The sequence below is a fragment of the Plectropomus leopardus genome, chromosome 8, assembly GCF_008729295.1.
Source record: "Plectropomus leopardus isolate mb chromosome 8, YSFRI_Pleo_2.0, whole genome shotgun sequence".
Taxonomy (NCBI): domain Eukaryota; kingdom Metazoa; phylum Chordata; class Actinopteri; order Perciformes; family Serranidae; genus Plectropomus; species Plectropomus leopardus.
Window position 1 is genome coordinate 19,082,474 of NC_056470.1, and position 22,724 is coordinate 19,105,197.

At 40.6% G+C, this 22,724-nt stretch overlaps 1 protein-coding gene across 3 annotated transcripts; it reads right to left on the reverse strand.

Annotated features, from left to right (window-relative positions):
- Positions 1-257: 257 nt before the first annotated feature.
- Positions 258-22,425, reverse strand: LOC121947374 (protein Wnt-2b-A). Of its 3 annotated transcripts, none has more exons than XM_042492401.1 (7): positions 22,389-22,425; positions 17,865-17,966; positions 15,899-16,541; positions 11,725-11,945; positions 6,477-6,754; positions 3,751-4,015; positions 258-1,453 (listed from the first exon to the last, which is right to left on the reverse strand). In XM_042492401.1, exons 3-7 carry the CDS (start codon positions 16,078-16,080, stop codon positions 1,224-1,226), a joined length of 1,176 nt encoding a protein of 391 aa, XP_042348335.1. In that variant the 5' UTR covers positions 16,081-16,541; positions 17,865-17,966; positions 22,389-22,425; the 3' UTR covers positions 258-1,223. The 3 variants fall into 3 exon arrangements, with proteins under 3 accessions (XP_042348335.1, XP_042348336.1, XP_042348337.1); XM_042492402.1 differs by lacking the exon at positions 22,389-22,425 and adding an exon at positions 18,927-19,226; XM_042492403.1 differs by lacking the exons at positions 17,865-17,966; positions 22,389-22,425 and having other exon boundaries at positions 15,899-16,690.
- Positions 22,426-22,724: the final 299 nt, after the last annotated feature.

Below are 22,724 nucleotides of genomic sequence, written 5' to 3' on the forward strand. Positions count from 1 at the left end.
CTCAACCCATGCTGGTGAGGAGCAGAGCTTGTGTGTGTGTGTGTGTGTGTGTGTGTGTGTGTGTGTGTGATGGGAATAACACGGCAGGTTATGACAGCAGTACAACGGAAACTTACTCACTATCCTGCTCGGTCACACTGATTAGTTCTGCTCTGTCTGCACTGTCTAGCCTTGGTTTTTGCCTTCAACCTCTGTGTTTGTCTGTCTGAACAAAAAACAAAGATTCCAGTGTCATACTAATGCACCATATATTTCATATCAACATCTGTTTAGATAAGGCAATATACACAATGTTATACAAGCAAGCTGGAGAGCAGAGAAGTGAAATCTGTCTGATGTTGTGCTAATGTGTGACTGAATGACCATCCAGGTCTTCTTCTTCTTCTTCTTTTCCTCAACGGCAGTTTGTCGTCTTACACGCTGAAAATTAGAGTGCACTGTATAATCATAATAATGGGAGTGCTTTTCTCTCTCCTCGTGTCAACCAATGTAGTGCAGTCTCATCCGCAGATGAGAAATGAAACAACACTTTACAATTTAAATAAATCACTTTAAACAGCTTTTTTCCTTTTTTTTTTCCTTTTACAGTTGCATTCAAAGTCTCAATGAGGCTTCCGCCCATTTATTCATCTAATGTCCATCTCCCTGTCCTCTGGTAGTCCTCTGCCTGGACTTCTGTTTGGCATCACCTAGCCAAACTTATACTTAGATGTCCACTTCTCAAAGTGCACTTGTCAAGCTACTTCCCAAAGTCCAACCAAGTATTTGGTAGATAAAAGAAAATTATGTGAGTATATGATGTTGTTGTAATAATACTGGATATGTTTGTAGGCTCAGTTAATGTAAAAATGTGTCTTTAAAGCATCATGAAAGCAGCAAACCATTTTTAACCCAGAACCACACGCTAGAGAAAAGGCTGTCTGGACCGAATCTTCGACAATCCACCCAAACCCTAAAGTGTTCATCATGTGATCCCAGCAGCTCAGTCACAGGGCCATTCACAAACAGGAGGGGGTTAATTCATATTGATGGGTACTGAATTCTAGTGCTTTCACAGAGACAGGTAGAAAAGCCATGCAATGATGAACCGAGGTGGGGGCAGGGGAGGGCGGAGCCGCAGAGCACTTTCGGACAAACTTTCCCAGAATGCCATGTTCCACAGGATGTCCTGTCAAAGGGGAAAGGGGTGGGGTCGCGTTACAGGGGGCAAAGGGGGCGTGTCCTCAGGTCTGGTCCAACCATTCGGCTCGTTTGGGAGCTTTGCATGTGTGTATGTCCACAGCTTCCTCGCAGTCCTTACACTCCACGGCGCAGCACCATTTGAACTTGCACTCGCATTTGGTGATTTGCTTGACTCTCGTGGTGTCGTAGCCCCGCCCACAGCACATGACCTCACAGCCATCCGTGCCACGTGATGTCTTGTTGCAGACCCGCCCAGCTGTGCCCAAGGAGCCTGCACAGACCACAAAAGAGTTAGCTAAAGATAGTCTTTTTTATATTTCAAGCAAAAAAGACACATTACCTTATAACGTTTGCTGGACGTAATTTGAAGATGTTACCATGGACTTTAAAAAATTATGATGGAAGCTTTTCACCATTTTGACGTTTTATAAACCAATCAATTAATCAAGAAAATAATCAGCAGGTTAACTATCCTTTAAAATGTGAGTTTGTGCACATGTTCATGTGAGTATTTAGAGAAACAAAGCAATTATAATTCCAGTGTAAAGTACTAAATATGACTCAACACCAGAATCTAGGTGATAACATGTACAGTGGACCACAGTATCATAGACGTGGCATCCTAAGGTCCTCACAACTGAATCTTTTGGCTAGTGGCTTCCCAATGGGTCTAGCCATGGGTTTAGATTTCTCCCTAGTCATTAGTTCAAGGTCCACAAATTAGATAAATGACCACATATTCAATTTTATTTCACAAAATGCAGCAGATACTGGTTTTAAAATTAAATATCATAATCGCCAACATGCTCATTTTTTAATATATATATATATATATATATAGAGGACACTGCTTCTTTACGTATGTATTATTCATTCAATATATATACACACATACACATTCATACATACATACATATACATATATATACACATATATGTGTGTATATATATGTATATATGCATATATATGCATGTATGTATGTATGTACACTAAGTGTAAGTATTTTCCTAATTTGCACAGTGAATGAATATTACATACATGGAAAAGCATGGCATTTCATGTCCCCATCTGCTGGTGGACCATCACGATAACAGTATGCATAACATAACATTTATTACACTACAGAGGAGACTTGATCCTAAAATTATGTGGGGAAACAAAGTAAAGATATCAATATCAGTATCAGTTATTGGCTAAATTAGTTGCGATATATCAGCATACTATATATCACCAAAAAATACAATATCATGCATCTCTTAGAGCAACTACATGTGAACCAATTTCCCTCAAGGAATCATTAACTGATTTTGATTCTAATTCTGATCATTTCACTTAAAAAACAAAACAAAACAATCCATCTCTGTCTAGACAAATGGAGCTAATCTCAGGATATAATATTATCAGGTTTATGTGACAAGGCTGGACATTTTTGTAATTTGCGTTATAAATGTCGCTGTTTTAGTTCTACTTTAACTCTCCATTCTGTTTGATGTTTGATCTGCAGCACCATGCCAGTCACAGTTGTTAAGCGTATCAAGTCTTTAGCAGCCTGGCTATTACTTAATTCAGTATTGTCTGTATGTGAATGTCATCCCCACAGGAATTAGTGCCGGTGTTTCGTGTGAGAAGCTCCCTGTTTGAACTGCTACCTATCACAACAAGCTGCCCGTAGAACAACAGACCCACACACACAACTATGCAGTGTTGGTAGAGTGGCCTATAGTTACACTGCCTTTCCCAAGCCACTGCTCCCTTTGAACCCACTCTGTGTGTGTGTGTGTGTGTGTGTGTGTGTGTGTGTGTGTGTGTGTGTGTGTGTGTGTGTGTGAGGGTTAAATGGACAGTGGAGCGTGACAGACAGACAGGCTCTCACACTCTGAGGCCCACTCTGCCCTCCAGCTACGCTTAGTTCAGACAGACAGAGAGGGAGAGACTGTGACAGACAGAAAGAAGTGATTTTTTTTTTTTTAAATTAGCTGCTTGTGTCCCTAGGCTGTGGATTCCACTGGGAAGGTGAGAAAGAGGGGGAGGATGGACAAAAGGGATGAAGAGAGAGGCAGACAAAGGGAGCGAGGCTGAGGAAGGACCGGATAGAGCCTCTGAGTGATGGAGGTGTTGATGTCAGATATTTTGATTGTTTGTCCGACAGTGTTTCATACACCAGTCGACCAATCAGAAACAGTCATAACTAATTAGATGTATTCTGTAAAGGTTGATCAACATGTCCTCTGACTACAGGGGTGTGTGTATATGTGTGTGTGTTGACAGAGACTGATAGAGGTCAGGTGGTCACAGAACGACCATGTCCTCAGGGTACAAGGATATTAGCTTCCACCGACATTACACAGGAGGCCTGCTGTGTTATCCGACTACCTTTACACACACACACACACACACACACACACACACACACACACTCTAGTCATGCATGAACATACACACAACATACACATAACACCCTTAAAACATAACATTCAGGGCAATCCATCAACACCCATGAGAAACTGCCTCTGTGCATCTTTCAGTCCAGTCTACCTTCTTCCTCTTCTCTCCGTCTGCCGTCTTACCTGCTGTTTTGTCCTGCAGACAATAATCCGGAGAGTTCTCAAAGTAGACCAGGTCATTCTTGGTGGCCTTCCTAAAGGCTTTATTAGCCACAGCAAAGCCTGTCCCATCCTGATTCATTGTCACCTCGATGGCCCCGTTGTATTTCCTCCTCAGGTAGTCGCCAGTCTTTCTAAAGTCTGACATGGCCATCCAACACGTCCGCAGCGTGCAAGAGCCGCTCACACCGTGGCATTTACACTCTAGCTTCATGAACCGCTTCACTGCCTAAGTACAGAGAGAAGTGTTTATGTTGTTAAAACCATGTTGAAGTTTAGTTTGACATGCATGTTCTAGAAATTCAGAGGTAAGGGCAAGAACGTTTTTCTTAAAGGGTTGGCACTTAATGTACCTGTGATAGTATCTTGTCTCATAGATCATTTTTGGTTTAATTTGCAGAGGTTTCGAGCTGGATATCCAGCATTGAGATTTCTTCTTCCACTCCAATACAATGAAAGTAGTGCTGTCAGCCTTAACGTGTTCATTGCAATGCGATTAAGGTCCATACCCAATGTGTTTTCTTTCTTCTTTATAATCGTATTAATCACTTGCCAACATTCCTGTCTTTAAGAGGCTGTACCAAGCTGAGTTTTAAAGCTTGAGCGATGATAGATAGAAGCTAGCTTCTCAAGAGGGGGGCTAAATAGTGCGCCAAAGTTATGCTAAATTTTGGTGATGGAAAGACAGCATGGTCATTTCACAGTCGTCCCTTGACCTCTGACCTCAGGATATCAGAATGAAAATGGGTTCTTTGGGTACCCATTAGTTTCCTTTTTACAGACATGCCTGCTTTATGCTAGTCCCGTGTTTTTGCTTTCATTTGATTCTTAATCAAGACACTGGTAAGAATTGCTTCACCTTGTCAACATGGACTATATGAGTGTTTTGTAATGCAAAATTGTGGAATTGAAAAAGTGATTAAAAATGCAATTAATTGTGACAAGTATTGATATTCTGTGATTCATCCCGTACTTTTTTTGTTTGACAGTCCTAAATGGCAGTAAAAGGATTTTTGTTTGAGGTGCTCAAAGCATTTAAAAAAAACTCAGATTCACTCTGTAATCTCAGTAAACATTTTTGTTCTGAGCTCTTAACAGTCCCAATAAAAACAGTTGACAGCAAAGTCTTTGCATCAACACTTTCTGGAAAAAATGTTGCTGTTGAATTCTCTACGGCTGTGTTCACACTGCAGGCAAAATTGTTCATGTGACTAATCTGTTTTTTCCCTTGTAACATTTAGTATGTTTACATGCACAAAATGTCAGATTTTTGCCTTTATACCAAAAAAGACAATATTCCTACCAAGCTGTTTACGTGGCTAATGAAAATGACTATTCCACTAACATTTAAACATGCAGCTGTGTGCTCCGATAATTGAGCTCTAACATGTTGTTTATCACATCAAAATAGGAAAAATAAAATGGCTGGAGCTGCTTGTGCCATTTTTCTTCTTTGCATCAAAATTAGATTTTTTTCAAAGTTTTCCATTGGTGGTGGACTTGTTGGACCATGCAAACAGCCTCCCGCTTTCGTTCCTTTGACCACCCTCTTGAAAAGGCTGGCGTTGTGATATTTGCACATATCACTTTCAGTGTTTAAAAGTAGACGTGTCTCTTCTTCTGATTTGAAATGTGGGCTTTTCTTTTGGGCATGCAGCTTTACCTCACAGGTTTGTGTTAAGTTCAACATAAAAATTACAATGCTCAAAGCTGAGCGTAAACAGACAAGAGGCTGTGTGTTAGATACTGGAATAAAGATCCAGATCCCAGTTTAGATCAATGTCCCTGTATTCATCACAATACATATCCAGATAAGGCTATTTAAAATAGAACAATACCAACATATCCCACATTTATTTTTAGAAAAATGCTTCATTTGAAAAGAGGAATAATTGGGACAAAATAGGCTGTTTACATGACCTGTGTCAAATTCAGAATATTGGCATATTCTGAATAATAATAGAATGATTTTGTGCATGCAAATAAAATTAGTGTGATCAGCACAGATTTTGTGGATCTTTTCAATTCTGATTTCCGGCACTTTAATATGCCGTCTTATATCTGATTTAAGTCTGATTTGTGCAATGCAACCTCAGTCTGAACAATCACATCAGAATTCATTTGACTGTGAGAGACACAGACAGATAAGGTTTAAAGTAGTGTGAGACATTCTGAATTATTGGATGCAGCCTGTTACAGTGAAGCTGTTTACATCACAATCCCACAGCTCCTGATTTCTACTATGCATCCACACACACACACACACACCTCGGCACAGAGGTAGCAGTCATTGGTCTACAAAAAGCCATAATTACAAATAAGGCTCATTTTCTCCTCATCCACGTTATCACCTGCTTATGAATTTGCTGGCTTCTACTTCACATCACCTCATAAATGAAACCGTAAACACAGGCTTCTGTGTTGCAGCAATGTCAAAATGTAGGTCACCTAACTCTGCAGCCACTAGTCTTTATAAAGTGCAGGTGGAACTGAAATAAAACACCTGTTATCATAACCGACATAATGTTGCCAGACAAAATTTGCATGTTAATAACAGGTGTAAATAGGGACCAAGATGCACATTTATCAAACAAAAATCAGCATGGCTAGATATACCACTTCATGCACTAGTGAAAGAAAATGTGTCCTGTTAACTGTGTAAAATGATGTTGCTGTAAACACACACTTACTGTTCTGCCACATCGGTTGTTGTGTAGGTTCATGAGCGCCCGTGCATCACGCACAGTCCTCTCTTTGGCATCTATGAAGGCTTTGGCAAACTTTATCCCATAGTTGATATTATCGCTACAGCCACCCCAGTCAAACTCTCCCCTCTCATCGCTAGCCCGTCCACGCTTGTGCGGGTCACAGTTACACGTCTTCAGTTCCCCCTGGCTGCAGGCGCGAGTCAGCGCATACACCACTCCTGCTGAGGAGATGGCGTAGACGAATGCTGCTTCACGACTGCCTGAGAAAGAGAGACAGAGAAAGAAAGCCAAAAGGAAAAAGAAACGAGTTTAGAGTGAGGTAGAAGTAAGAATAACACAATCTATTATATTAGTTACTCATATAACGCAACACAACAGGTTTTTTTACAACCTCAAGACTTTAAACTGTGCAGCCTACAAGTTGATATGCATGCACAGATACATAATGCCATGACCAGGCCTGGGCATGAGCCATCAGGACATGAAGGTGCAGCTGACGGGGGCATATCAGGCCTGATGTGGAGTATAGGACAGCTCTGTTTAAATATTATCATGGAAATAATCCCAGCTGCGGGGCTCTCCTCTGCTCACATAAATTGTTTAAATACAGACACAGTGATACCCCATTAATCAGCGCCAGGGTGATGTCATGACAGCATTTTCTACCATTGCTGTGCTTTTCTGGTCTCTTTAGTTCCTTAGAATATGACTCATCTATTGTGTGGCCAAAGACACATAGAGAATTAGATATAGTGTTTAGTCACAGTTGCTTTTTGCAGCACCCGTGGGAGTCAATGCTTCAAAAGACAACCGCAAGAGGGAGAAGAACTTGTCCATCTTTAGTCACAGCCTAACAGACATATGTGGTTTTCACTCGGTGCCTCTGTAGTCAAAGTTAAAATAACACAAATGTTGTTTCAGATAGAAGAAAATGATGTACAGAGAATGAGATTCTAATTTCCCTAGTTAGTAAATGCATGTCCAGGAGGTGAGGAATCTTTTGGAATTCTGTTTGAAGCAGAGAGCTCCACTGTTGTTATTAAGGGTATATCTCCAGTTGCGGAGGACAGCCTCTGTGCTGCAACGTTAGTACAGAGTAAAGCCATTGTTATCCAAAATACTGCACCGCCGCAGGTCTTTTTGAGATGAAGCGAACTGCGGATTGTGTTATTTTCTTCACCCAACCAGAGTTGGCTGAGAGTTTTGTAAAGTGCTGCAGTGTGAGTTGGTCAGTTGGTCTTGTTTGTGAGAGCTCCTCTCCACTACTGTTAGCTAGTCACTGTTTGATGGGATGTAAAGTGTCGAAAAATACAAAACTTTTGTCTTGCAACGCTAATGTCTAAGTAATTAAGTCAAAATTATGCCTAAATCCTTGCCTTTATGCAATATGCAAATACATTTTTCTTATTTGTCATTTGGTCTGTTACTCCTTTTATTAAATGCTTCTGTTCAGAGAATGTCAATGCTGCGTACACAATAGCTCATAATGTAATCGACAGGTTGCTGTGTAATTTTTTAAGCACATTGAGCTCCCAAGAGGATAACCTATTTTAGACCCTCATCTTTTTTTTTTCGCAGATCTGACGTCCCCAAATTCTTGTCAGCTGCATCTTGGCTAATTTAGCATGTTGAATCAGCAATGAGATTATTTTTTTAGCCATTGAGCAGAAATGGTTTGTAATTGTTGTCTTATTGTTAGCACTGAGTAAATATCATTTGTTCTTTTAACATCCAGTCATGTTGTTATTGTGCTAACTGGTGCTAACTGTGCTAACTAGTGTCTTTAATCCAGCCTGTTGGTCTTTTAGTTTCCCTTCTTGAATGACTAATACAGACTGCCGTCACCTGCTTGGTATTTAGAGTTATTTCCTCTCGCGCAGGTGTGTAGTCTTTGTGGTGTGTTCAAGTGCAACTCTTTAGCCGAGACACAGGCAATGTAAGTAGGGATGGGAATTGAAAACCGGTCCCAGTTGAGAACCAGTTCCATATTGTCTGCTCCATCAAAAGTGTATGCCTCCACGCATATCATTTTCTTTTGTCAGTTGCATGCCTCTCTGACAGCTGCGCACTGCAAAATAATGACGCTAAACTCATGCATCTACACTGCTAGAAACCTGCAAGGAATCATGGCAGAGAGAAAGAAATGGTCCAAGGGCTTCATTTCATGAACAAAGATGACAACAGTGCTGCTTGTAGTGACTGTAAAATTATCATTTAAAATAAGGGTGGAAACACTGGCAGTGTGCTGAAACATCTATCATAGACTATCAACATGGGCGTAACACAGCAGCACATCTGTTACCAAGGGTAAATATGTTTTAATAACATTAGCGCCACGCAGCTGCACTGAATTCATACTCAGAGATAATAAAACTGTAGCGTTGATGCTAAAAAAAAAACAAACTGTGCAGGCATAGTTTTTTCCACACAGAAAACTGTTAAAGAGTCAGTGAGGGAAATTCTGAAGAATGAGATGAAGCAAAATGGATAATGGCATCGCTATCACTCAAATCTTATCAATTGCGACCCCTAAACGTGAGGGGGTGCAACAGTAGGCTTTCTTCTACATTAGTTCTTTGATGTCAGTTTAGCATGTCTGGGTCGAACAGCTTGTGTTTCACTTGCATGTCACACACTTAACTATAACATGAAGCATCTTTGTACAGGTATTGGTCTCTGAGCACTACTAAAACATTGGTGACCTCAAAGCAGTGCTGTGACATAATGCGTCCCAAAGGAGCTTCAGTTCGCTGTAGACAGTGACGGAGGATGTGCTGCTGTAACCACACAGGCTGTGTAAACAGGATGTTGGACTTTTACTCTTGTTTTATATCAAGTCATCTCACAGGTGCATGTTAGCAAAAGTTGCATGGTGTAGTTTCTTTGATCTATTAAATTGCCTGTGTCTCTAACCATGCACACAAATACAATTGTTCCATTTTAATTACAACCTCAAGTTGTAAGAAGTAGCAAACTACTCCATAAGCAGCAGACTAGTATGAAAACATTCATTTAATTATTACATTTATGTATTGTGCTTTGAATTTACAACATTGCAAATTGACATCCAAGAGCATGAGTAAAGAAATATTTCCTATTTTCATAAAATGGGAAATACTCAAGTACTGGCACTTTACAATAACATCACAAACATAGGCCTATCTGATGTACTACTGATTATCACTGCCTAAGAGGTGGGGCCCTTTTCTATCTGAAACAAGGCTCAGTCTGCAGATTATCTAAACCAGTCTGGATCAGAGGAGTTTGTTTGATCCAACCTGCTTTCTCTGTATTCACTGGAATGTCCTAGTCCATCTGTGGGGTGAGGAGAAGGGGGCAGCGGGCGCTGTTAAGGGGGCGTATATGGGGGAGGATGGAGGAGGGCATGGCTGGTCATCATTCAAACCTGCGCTGTTTGTCTGACAGTGAGAATATCTCTCTAAATATTTACATCTACATTACTGTTTATTCCTGTCCACCATACACACACACACACAGACACATGGCCCGTATCTCCATATCTGCTATTTTTTTCCATTCATCGTCGACCCCCACACATGCTTAGGATGGCTGGAACAGGGACAATTATATGTCATTTACTAAATCTGTGGAGACAAGCCCCTTATTTTGAGCAACCTGAATCCAAATCCACAACGTGCAGCTGTAAATGAAGTATTTACCGTAATGCCTTGCTCCAAAGTCAAGAGCAAGCATAATTCATAAACTCGTAAAGCGTTAAGATTTTAACTTTTTAATTCTACCCCCACCTAGCTTCTCCATGTGGTGTTATTGTTGACGCCACTGTCGCGAAGACTAGCAGGATCGCTTTCAGTTTTCCTCAGACCTTTGCAACTATCACCAGACGAACTATCATCACTAAACAATATCATCAACACACAAAACATTTAAGATAGAAGATAAAACATATTAACTGAAGAGGTAATTTTGCAGTTATTTTAGATAGTATTTTTTTTAAATTGATATAAATTGATAGTTTCTGTAACCTAGCATTAAATGATTTTTGACTGTTGCTATGGACCCTGACCATCACGGATCACCCATATTCAATTACTTCAAGAAATGAATCAACCAAAATATAGTTTGTATTGCAGGGTAGGAATTTTACACAAGATGTTTGCAATGTTTAGCTATGTGACAGCTTTTCACCTAACATTGCCAACATTCGTGGGGTATATTATAATGATTGCTCATATAATGTGACGTTCATTTCATAATCCCTAGAGTAACTGTTACAGCAACATCAAAACAGATCAATCTATGAACCAGTCAATCCACTACTACTGTGGACAGCAATGACAACTGCAAAATCACTCATTCACTGCAGAATTACTCCTTTGCTGCGGATAGCTAGCACTGGACCTGGGAAAACAAACAGCACAGTTCTCTGCCTGCTTTTGTTGTGTAATAGTTGACGCACTTTTTGTGCCGTAAATCGGTCCATCATTTTTCCCAGCAGATCGTACCCGGAGGCAGGCAGAATAGCATAGTGAAATTGTGCAAGTAACATTAAACTCAGAAATAAATGTTTAAATAAAAAAGTTATCTCTGGAGGCTTTAAATTAAGCATCATAGGGTCAGTCTTTTTACTGATATTACTGCATGCAACAGCGACTTAAAGCAGCATCACTGCATCCATGCTCTACATTCAGAATGCAGCTGTCATTACCTATAATGGAGTATTGTTCCAAAGTAATGCATGACGGAAAACAAATAGAGCAGTCATTATCTAATCTTCTGTACAAAATAACCAGCTGATTTAAGACACTTTGGGTTTCAGGTGATTTTGCTAAACAGTCCTGGAATTATACACTCACTGGCTACAAAGACAGATGTTGTAACATGTTCCTGCGTGCATATGTGTATAGGCACGAATCTGTTACAAAGCAGGAGTCTGGCAGGAGTGTAAAAACAAAATGACGACAAGCCCACGTCTCGCGGCCCGTGTGTTTATTGACGAGGCGTAAAGCATTACAACAGTCCATTAGCGTCTATAAACATGGAGCACCAGCATACGTGAGCATGAGATGGAGAGATCGGAGAAAGAACAGAGCGAGGGAAGAAGGACAGAGAGGAGAAAGGAGAGATAAGACAGTGAAAGTGAACAAGAAGGATGGGAATGAGGAGTGCGATAGCAGCAGATGGGACTCAGGTTCAGCATCTCTACTCTTTGGCCACACAGTAGTAATCATGTGGACACACATGGACTTACTTCGTAGCAAGACACGTCCAAACACAGTGTGGTCGCGGTCCAGTGTGCTGCAGTTCCAGCGGTGGTGTCTGAACTGATGCTGGCACTCTCTGATCCACTCTTTGGTGCCCTCACCGATGGCCTGCATAATGTCCGGGTGGCGCTGGCAGAGTTGCCGCTGCTTGTTCACTAAGCCTGGGATGTTGTCGCAGATCACGCGGGCCCCCAGTGCGCCGATGTACCTTGAGATGCAACAACAACAACAAAAAAAAAAAAAAAAACAAGAATCAGTTGATGGTTTTGTACTGAATCCACTTTAACTTCCTTTAGAAAGATTCATACGAGGAATATGAAATACAGCACTGACTAACAGGATTTTGCAGTTAATTGGTACACATAGGCACCCTCATATGGTAGGTGTATACACATTTGGATACACGCACACACTCAAAGGTGGTGAGTGGCGTGAAGGAGAGCTGCAGTAACAGTCCTCTGTAAGTCAGAGTTCACTACACTTAACAGTTAAAGGTTTGCGAGCAGGAGGGGAGTGGAAACCATTTACTCCGCTCTCCAAATAAATAAGCACTTAACCTCTCCCCACAAGACCTGCATGTGTATGTGTGTTTAAATGTTTCCCAATGGGCCAGTCGAAATCATGTCGTCACAAATCAGAGCACAGAGTCTGGGGCCTCCAATAACCCTGTCACACTAAGACCCCATTTACTCCTCTCTGTCTCCTGCCCGCTTACTCTCATGCTCATCTTAGACAGAGTTCTCTTGCATGTCTCTTCCAATCTTTCTCTCTACCCTAATAAAACCAACTCCCACAGTATCCCGTCAAGATAAATGCTGCGTTGAGCTCACACAAAATAAACTCTGAACCTAATCGTGTGTGCATGAGACCTCTTGCAGCTCAGTGGCTGCTGCAGGGCTTTGGCAGGTCAGCGAGGGGAGGTCAGGGAGCGTGTAGCTGTGTGGTCGTGCTTTTACGAGGCCGGGCAAGAGGATGGAGACTTGAGGCTCTCTGCTCCCCAGAGTGGGATTAGAGAGGAGGAATAAGAACAGAGTGCTCATCAAAGGAAAGAGCCAGAGCAGCGATTCACACTTAATTTTCTCTTTCTGCCTAAGAGTCAGGAGGACTTGTGGATTTTATAGGATAGTAAATCATGATCCACAGGTCTAAAACAACTTGCTGTAAAGTGCTGCGACTCTACTGTGAATCATAGAAGAAAGACAAGTCACACACGAATAGGGAGAGACTCTGATGATGGAGCTGATATTACATCGGCCTCTTGTTGCCCTGCCACAAGGCAGTAATTATAATACATATTGAGAGGGGGGCACAACATCTCTAATATTTGAATATGCAAAAAAAATCTGCAACAGCCAACCATGCACCACTGCCCAAAATAATAATTTGCAAATTTCATCATAATCATAAAAAAGTAACAAATTATTATTATGGTTATTATTATGACCACTGGTTCTAGTATTACCATGTAATGCAGTTCTGCGTGTGGTTTGTCCAAGTCGTGTTGCCAAACCTAGAGTTGTAGACTTGAGTTACATGACTTTAAATCAGGGAGGCTTGATTACAAATTTGATGACTTTAAACTCGACCTGAAAAAATCAAAAAACAATTGCAACTCGACGTGGACTATAACATTAATGACTTGTGACTTCACTTGTACTTGATCCTTTTGACTTGAATATACTGGATACCTCACCCCAAGCCCCAAAAGTATGTTGTTGAAAAGAAGTGTACCAACAATCAATTAATTGTCCTTAATTTACTTTATTAAGTAACCTAAATGCCAGTCATTCCCACCAAGTCAACATGCATTCCCCAGCTTCACTATGTTTGAACCAATCCAACAGCGTCTAATTAAGTTGCAGGAGAAAACCATGAAGATCAATACAATACTGAGTGTGAGTTGTAAAAAACGATGCCAAAGATAACTTTGCTCACATATAAAAATATGCAGTGGTTAAAAATATAACGTGTGGTTTGAAAATTACAGAGATGCAACAACTTCCAACAAACTTATTTTAAAGAATTAATAGAAATTATAAAAGGCATTTAGTGTTTTCAGTAATTTAATTTATTTTTTTAATTTAATATATGACTAACTTAAATAAGTTAACTGACTTCAATATCTTTATGATGTTTTATTTTCCAGATAGCCCATGTGACATTTAAATGAAGCGTCAACTCAGCTGGCCACCAACACCATTTGACATTGATATTTGGTTGAATTTAGGTTGTGACGTAAGTTGTCCAAAATTCAATGTCAGGACAACAACTAATGATAACGTCAATTTAACGCAGGATACTGATAGTATTTATATTTTGTGGGTTTTGTGTTGCAAAATAACCAAAATCCATCATCGTCAAAACGTCCAACATCATCTTGACATTGGATAATGAAATTTACTAATAAGGTATGGAGACCAAAATCCAGCGTCTGCAAATATCATAATCTTAATGTCCATGTAGTGTGAAATTTGAATGTCAGTAGACATTTTAAATATCGTCAACCCAATTGCATTGCATGTTTGCAAACACATTCTGTTTAGCTCTACTGGCTTATGGTAATTGGTTTAATTTTGACTTTGAAAAATCTAAAAATAAAAATAAATGATTTTCTGTAGTAAATGATTTTTAGTAAAAATGTATCACTTTCCTCGGATTTCTTGCTAAATGTGCTAATAAGCAGCAAAGTCAGTTCACTTTTCTGTTATGTCAGGAGTCAAACGTGCAACTGCCTGGCACAGACACCCACACTAACTGTTCCTGTTTAGACGATTACCTTTGACAAACATCACAAGAAATCTAATTGCATGCTTATATAATGTATGTTTCGCCTTTATTATGCATTCTTTTTCCCCACATTTCTCAAACGGTTGAAACATTCCTCCATAATTTTTGCAACTCAAAGCCCCAGATCTGTCCATATCATCACTTACTGAACACCCACAGAAATGTTATAAACTGTTAGATACTGTATCTCCTGCACTAAATTCCCCTCAAAGCCAATAATGCCCAGCCAAAGCCTCCACACACTCTCTTCCCACTACTCCCCATAACTGCTTTTAATCTACACAAACTATTAGGCATTCCATCACCCCCATACCCGCCCACACACAGACACTTCTCCTATAAACACACTCACACACATGGACATTTTCACGCATGTTATTGCGCAGGCAGTGAGATATTTTTTCACCCCTCACCTATGCTCTAGATGGCTGGTTTTGGGGTATTTTAGTGAAGTCGTGTGTGTGTGTGTGTGTGTGTGTGTGTGTGTGTGTGTGTGTGTGGTACCTGGTGAATTAATGACTGCTCTGCCTTGTTGAATGCAGGCCCCAGCTGAGCTGAACACGCGCTCAGCCAACAGCGCCGACATAAATTACATTTATCGCTCTATTATTATTGCTCAATGTGGCAGGCCAACAAACTGACACGATGAGAAAATGCATTTTAGAAACAAAATCCTAAAGAAGCTTGAATCTAGTGCACTAGCTCATCATTTAGGTCATTTTCACTATAAATGCGCCTACTTACCTTTTTCTCAGTAGCAAATTGTTTAGAATTAAATTAAGTGATGACAGAAAGACACATTTATGGTTTCTCTTTGCAGTCATCTCCTGTAAAAAATGCAAGTCAATGCGCAAGTAACAGCCTATTAATAAACTCATATGCGTTTAGATTTTTTTGCAGCAAAAAATGCACAAAAAAGAGCAGTGATAATGAAGATTAAAATGTTGCAGCAACTTTGAATTCACTACTGTGCGTCCGCTTTAATAAATTAACAAAACCTCATAATGGCCTTGTCTGTCTGCTGTTGGAAAATCGCAGAATTGATTGGAACGGGGTTTGCTTTTGCTTTTGGAAGAGGGTTATTAAAATAGTCATCATAAGTTAAATTCGTTGGCAGTTAGAATCCCTGAAATTTCTAACCAAAGACTTAAAGCTAGGCAGAAGTCCCAGCTCTGTTTCAAATGATTAAGATCAATGATGAATGTGTGCAAATGCGTGCCATTTCCTTACCTCCCCTTCAGACTGCTGATCTAATTTAGTAAATAATTATGATAATTTACTTACGTTTCTTCAAAAAACAAAAAAGTATAAATTGGGCTCTCATAAATCTCACTGTCAGGTAGGCCTGTAGGTGTGATGTGCGCAGAAACTCACCACCATGAAGAGTCCACCCGAGGCGTCACCAGCAGCAGCAGCAACAGACACGCACAATAAATCCTCGAACTGGCACCGGGGTTTTGGCATGAAGAAGCCCGGGGTGAGAGTTTGGCTCCCGACGAACCACAGCTCCGAATCCGGGCAGCCCGGAGGCTCAGAATCCTGTTTAAACCCAGCATGGCTCTGCACTTTTTTTAACCACAGAAAGTTCCTCCAAAAAAATCAGATTTCAAAGGGAGGGAAAGCCCAGCTTTAAAAGACAAGGTTTGATGTGAAGTAGCACCCATTCAGTAGGTAGGCCTCATTATCCAGTGTGTGGCTCCGTTTTAATAGCGCGACTGTCAGGAGTGTGAGGAGCGCGTTTTCGGTGCCATGTGCGCACCAGACTCTCCACTGAGCAGGAGGTTTTACCTGACGGGGCGAGCAACAAGTGTAGGTTATTTCACCTCTCCGGTCAGCTCCCCAAAACACTTATCCTTGGTTATGGTTTAGCTCAGGTGCAGGGATTAGGATCCGAGTCCCAGCTGGAGGTTGGAAGATGCGACACTCGGTGTAGTTCTGCCGGCTGTGTGAGTCTGTGCTGGGTCGGATGCTCGCACCGGACCTCTCCTTTATCAGTGCGCTGCGGACAGAGTCAGAGCTGAGCGAGAGAGGGGGGAGAGAGAGAGAGATGAGGGAGGGCTCGCTGCTGACGGCTCATCTCTCGCCCATTGGGCAGATGCAGGGGTTACAGAGTTTGACTAGGAAGGATATATTAAAGAAGGATGGATGGAGAGAGGAGCGTTCCTCTCCCTCTCTCTCTCTCTCTATCTCTCTCTCCCTCTCTCTCTGTGCGTGCGTGCGTGCGTGCGTGCGTGCGTGTGTGTGTGTGTGTGTGTGTGTGTGTGTGTGTGTTGGAGTGAGGGTTGATGATGCTGTTGAGGTCCTAATACAAGTCCATCTGTAACCACAGTCAGAAATTGTTACAATTAATGATGGCGCCGTCATTTTACAACCCAGTAAAATTGGATAATTAAATCACAGGAAAGTTGTGGTTTTTCATATTTTGAAGGGTTTTTTTTATACAAATAAAGGTCATTTTTTCATTCTTAGTGTAAAATGCTGCACAATACAATTGTGTAGACGTAGATAAAAACAGAGCAAATACCCTACATGCACCAATATGTTGGAAATTAAATTGTTAAGTGCAGCCACAGATACATTGGGTATAGCATTCACACAGGTATTTTAAAAAAAATATTTTTATCTATTGTTAGCAATTTAAATTGTTCTAATACAGTATGAGACTGACAGTAATAATAATAGTAACTTTAAAAAATATTGCCTTTAAAACAGATTTTATAAAGTGCTTTGACAAACAAAGTAGAAATGGAAGGCAATACATCAACAGAAAGCCAAACAGTCCTGCTGAACACAAGTGGTATGAAACTAGGGTAATAAAATTAAAACAAGAGGATAAATAATGCAAGATGCAGGATGCAAAATGTCAATATAAAATAATACAAACAAATAACGAAATGAAAGAAATAAAACAAATAAATTATGTCAAATAAAGGAAAAGACCTGTGTTGCACAGAGTTTATAGCTATTGGGAATTTTAAACTGTAATCTATTGGGTGTTTACATGTAGACCTACAGGGTTTATTAACTGATTGTATATAGATATAAATGGGAAATCTGTGACATTGTTTAAGTTATTACCGGTATTGTTCTGAATAAATACTGATTTACATATTTGTTATGCTTGCAGCCGTGCACCACCTAAAGCACAGCCACAATGAAAGTCAGAGAAAAAAGGAATGGGAATGCGGGACTGGGAGACCAGAGCCAAATCGTCCAGTGGAACAGCACTATGGCTTAAATATGAACCACATGTGTAAGAGAGAGAGAGTGCTGAGACAGCGCTTGAATAACCCGCGCGCACACACACAGACCATTGTCCCTGGAGAGCGACCATCCTTACCTTTTTTCCCATGCTTGTGTGCGCATCCTTAGGTCGTCCTCAGGCTTGGCAGTGAGCTGTCATCCATCATCAACGCTGATATTTTTCTTTGTCCTTGAATGACTGATGACAGATTAAAACCCACTTTTAAGTGTCTAAAGATCTTTAACTAATTAAAAATAAATAAAATAACAGCTTGAGTTGTTCACAGACACCAATTTACACTGCACCTATCAGAGTAGACCTGAATTTCTCTGCGGGGTTTGTGATATTGGATTAAGACTACCACAGTTAATTCAGCTGACCCAGTAATGCTAACAAACAAGTAAACAAATCAGGAAAATCCCTGTCGGAATTGAAACTATTAGAATTAGCTATAGCTGTCACAAACTGCTATTTCATCAAGAGCTTGAGAAAACAGCTCTAGTGTTTATGCCAAAGCTGCCGTTAAAGCTAAGCTCCTTTTAGAGACATTTGTATTTCTGCTTAGAGCTCGGCAGGCAGGCTGCTGTCTGAATGGGACACACACTTTTCAGAGAACGGCACACGCACAAACACACAGACTAGAGTGGGTATAGGTTTGAGAGAAGCTACGAGGTGAGGCAAAGAAGCTCACCCCCGGTGAATATTTGTGCACCACAGCTTAGCTCACGATTTTCTGCTAAATCAAAAGGAATTAGGGAAGCACAAACACGGCTGAGTTATGCTGTCTCTCAGGGGGCTGGAGCTGGAACAGACTTTCTCTCTCGCTCTCCCTCTGTCTCTCTTGCAGCCTGTGAACTTGACCCCAGCTTTCTCCTCATAAACAATAACAGAGTCAAGCGCCTTCTTGTCAGTTGGAGGAAAAGTTTGCCCTGATGTACGAGGTCCAATCTGGCAACCATCTCCTCAGAGGAAAAGTACTGACAGGAGTTTGCTATGTTTAAATGCTGCACTGAGGTGAAGGAGGGATAAAGGTGAGATTTACAGAGCCAGCGGTTTTGGACTAATCCTGCTGATTTCTGCGTTGATACATTATAATCACTTAGGATTATTTCTGAAAGAAAGGTTGTGAGGAGCAAAAAGGAATGAGCTGAATGATACCAGGGCAAGCCAGAGGCATGCGCTGAAGGTGGAAGGGTTGGACTAATGGCCCAGTAATGTGTCCCCTGTGGGGATTATGTTGTGGGCTGTCACCAGTCAGGCAGTCCAGGGATGAGCTCAGCGTGTATTCCCATCCCCTGGCAGGCTGGAGCAGGGAGGACAGCCTGTTGTCAGATCTGGCACAGTCTCTGTACTGATGGAACATTCAGGGGCAAACTCAACACTGGGTACATCAGAGGGAACATGAACATGGACAGGTGAAGGAAGGACAAAGACAAAGAGACATTGAAGTTAAGGAAATATGGGTATTTCTATGAGAGGGTATTTCTGTATCCAACATAATTCCCAAAGGACAGGAGAGATTGTAAACCCCTTCGCAGCTAATGTTTGATATCTGATATCGGGCGATATAAATAAAGTTGACTCATCTGGACTAACATCTCATAGTAATAACAAGTACTCCAGCTTAAACGACAAAATACCTAATTTGTCATTGCCTTACTGATAAGCTTTTAACCCCTCAAAACCTTGTGCTGTGTTGAGATGCCTTTCACAAGCTATTTAACCCTTGAAACCCCTAAGCAAATTGGTTTGATTTCATTCGAAAAACACAAGGAAAAAGGCAATGAGCAACATGGCAGGAAATGTCCAAATTGCAGAAATTGCAAGAAATTAGTTTTTTTTAAAAAAGGGACAAGAAAATAACCTGAAAATTAGTTTTAAAAAAGAGAAACATTTCAAAATTGTAGGGGAAAATGTTCCAAAAACTACATGTATAATTATTGTAAATAATGTATACATGTATTTCTTTCATTTTTTAAAGACTATTTGGGGTCATTTTCTTATTTGTTGGTTGTTGTTTTTTGTTTTACTCTTTTGTTGTTGTTTTCTTGTTACTTTTTTTTTTTTTTTTCTTTTACTAATTTCCTGCTAAGTTTTGGGCCATGTCTTGTAAAGTTGCTCATAGCTTTCTTCCCATGTTACTGAAAGTAGTCCAACCATTTTTTAAATTTCATGCTCCACCAGTTTCTCAAGCCAAGTTCAGACTACACAACTTTCAAAGTTGTCAGGTCATTGTAGTGACACTGCTTTACTCCACTCTAACTTGTTGTTTTGTAATTCAGATTCTTAAAGGTGTTTTTTTCAAACTGCATTACCAATCAGCAACAGGAGGTCACACACTACAGGATCTTTAACTTAGAGGAAGCCCTAATGAGTATGTGTGATGCACAGGTTGCCCCTTAAAGTTTGGCAGGATTGTTTTAAGCTTACTATAAAATATCCAGCTTGGCGGGGTGGGCAAAAGCAGCATTCTGACTATGTTATTGTTATTTAGTATGTATTCATTACTTACAGATACATTTTATGCAATAGTCCACCTTTCACCTTCTCTTCTCTCCTCTCCTTCACTCTCTCTCTCTCCTTCTCAAACACCCTCCCTGGAAAGCACCACAGTGCTTAGTCCTTGTCTCTGTCTTCAACCCATGTTTTCTTTTGCTCTTATTGGCTGTAGCTTGCTGACAAGGTCCCCGACAGGTCCAGATATTTAGCCTGCTAAAAATCTGGGGAGCATCTGTGATGCATTGGCAGGACTTTCAGCTTGTGTCTTTGAAGAGTTTATTCATAGCACTCAAGCACCAATTGCGAGCGCAGAGCCAACACCGGTTTGCTTCTGATCTTCGGCTTCTGTTGGGGGACTCCAGTGATAATCAGGGCTAAAGTTGTGCATTGTAAATTGGGCATTATACAACAATCCTAATTACCAGAAATAAATGTTGGCACTGTACATTTCTGCAAACCATTAATAAGTTACATTTGTACATTATAATGTAGCAGGAACTTTAAAAGTTTGTGTTTCAACAACTGTGGTTAACATGTGATTAGGTTTAGGCCCAAACAATGGTTAGTTACTGTTAGCAAAAGATTCTGTTTTGGTTTAAAATGCTAGCTAATTGGGGCACAACCCACTGGAAAAGTAATGTCTTAAATAACAAGCGCATTTTGTGTCACTATACATGCTGGAAAAACATGTCTGTATAAGAAACAACAACATTTGGTGCCTAAAAGGCTGCTCTGGAAAGACAACTGTGACCCACTAAATCACAGCAGGTAACAAAGTCAGCTCATGCACCACATCAACTTAGAAATGTTTATATGATACATATGAAATGTGCAGTAACGTACAATGCCAACATTTTTTCTTCTGGAACCTGAACTGAAACAACATGCAACGCCATGCACAACCAGGATAGGCTGTTGGTGGACGACTGGGTGAAAACACATTAAGATTTGGAAGCTTTGTACACCCAACCATTTACCTAAACTTCTCCTTATGAGGTTTTGCTGTACCATTAAAATGTCACTCTGATTTAACCTTTGCTGTAATTTTCTCACAAGGGCAGTTTACATTCTAAATATTTGTATTTCATTGCTTGCAGGATGACTTGTTGTAGATGGATTTCATGCTGTCATAATTTCTGCGTGTTAAGTAGCCGTGAGGATAAAAGGACCAGTCCTGAGTGGCTGTTTGGATAATAATCAGCTGAGAATCCAGAAGCATTATCTATAAAGCTAATGAAAGGTCAGAATACATCACAGACCCTAAAAATACAACGTCCTCCAGGGACAGACAAGCCACAATGTGTGTGTGCATGAGAGTGTACACATCAATGCATGCAAACCAAAGAACCAGATCTGTGATAATTTATTGTCCTGTAAATTTAGATCTGCCGACAGAGATGAACTGCCTTGAACAAACAAAGCGGCGTTGATACTCCAGAAGCTTCTGAAGCGTTTGGCTAGCTTTCAGAGAAGGTGTCGGAGCCTGTTGTCAACCACTTTCCCCTGATGCAAAGGGTGCAATGAAAGGCATGTGCATTGAGAGAAAGTTAATGCTTGTGCAGATGTAAAAAAAACAACTCACACTGTCTTACACAGACATGTGCTACAGTATGTACCCATCATGGTTGGCCTCTGAAGGGCTAAGCCCTGCATACTTGTGACCCTTTCTTTCTTTATCCCCAGGGTAGCCTGTCATTAATAGATTTTATAGCTCCTGTGAACACACTAAGTGTCTGTAACTGTGATGGTGATAACTCTATAATAGAATGTTTACTGGGTCGCTGGAGGATGCCGTCATGCTGGATAAATGGGGAGTATGCACACACATGAACGCAGACACACACACGCACTGTGGCTGTAGAGCAGGTGATTCAGATGACATCAAAGAGATATCCGAGGCAACATGGCCTCTCTGACGTTTAGCACATCTCAGACTCCTCTTAGGGAAAAGCAGGCACGCACCACCGGCATTACATAGACGGGCACAACAGACAAGCAGTCACAGAGACAGAAATAATCAGGCTACATCATTCATATTAGATAGGATAAACTGGGCTAAACTATAATCCGACTGCTTTGATTCCCCTTTTAAAGAGTTAGATATTGAAAAATGAAATTTACCTTTATGGATGCTGGTCATTTTTACAGTAGTGTCTTCTTGCTCCCTCTTAGTGGAACTGAGTTTGTGCTGAGTGGTTTCCTGTTTTAGTAGGGAACTGTCTGAGTGACGTACACTGCAGGTCATGGGCATCTGGTCACATGGTAGCTAGCTGAGGTAACAGTGAATCAGTCAATTGAACTCTAAACAGTTATTTTTGTCTGTCTTTGTAGTTGTTTTTTTTTTTTTTTTTAACACAGGATAAGGAGTGAATCACACTGTCAACTAAAACTGAAATCATTGGTAGAATATTTTTTTTATCAGTAGGAGATTGTGTTTTTTATTTATTGAAGCAAGAG

What these genes read in the sequence shown, in the direction of transcription:
- LOC121947374 (XM_042492401.1), bottom strand. Translation starts at nt 16,080, where the DNA reads ATGCTGGGTTTAAACAGGATTCTGAGCCTCCGGGCTGCCCGGATTCGG. An exon ending in CGGGTGGACTCTTCATGGTG is followed by an intron (nt 11,946 to 15,898) that starts GTGAGTTTCTGC and finishes TTGCATCTCAAG; the next exon opens with GTACATCGGCGCACTGGGGG. An exon ending in TCTGCAGGACAAAACAGCAG is followed by an intron (nt 1,454 to 3,750) that starts GTAAGACGGCAG and finishes TGGTCTGTGCAG; the next exon opens with GCTCCTTGGGCACAGCTGGG.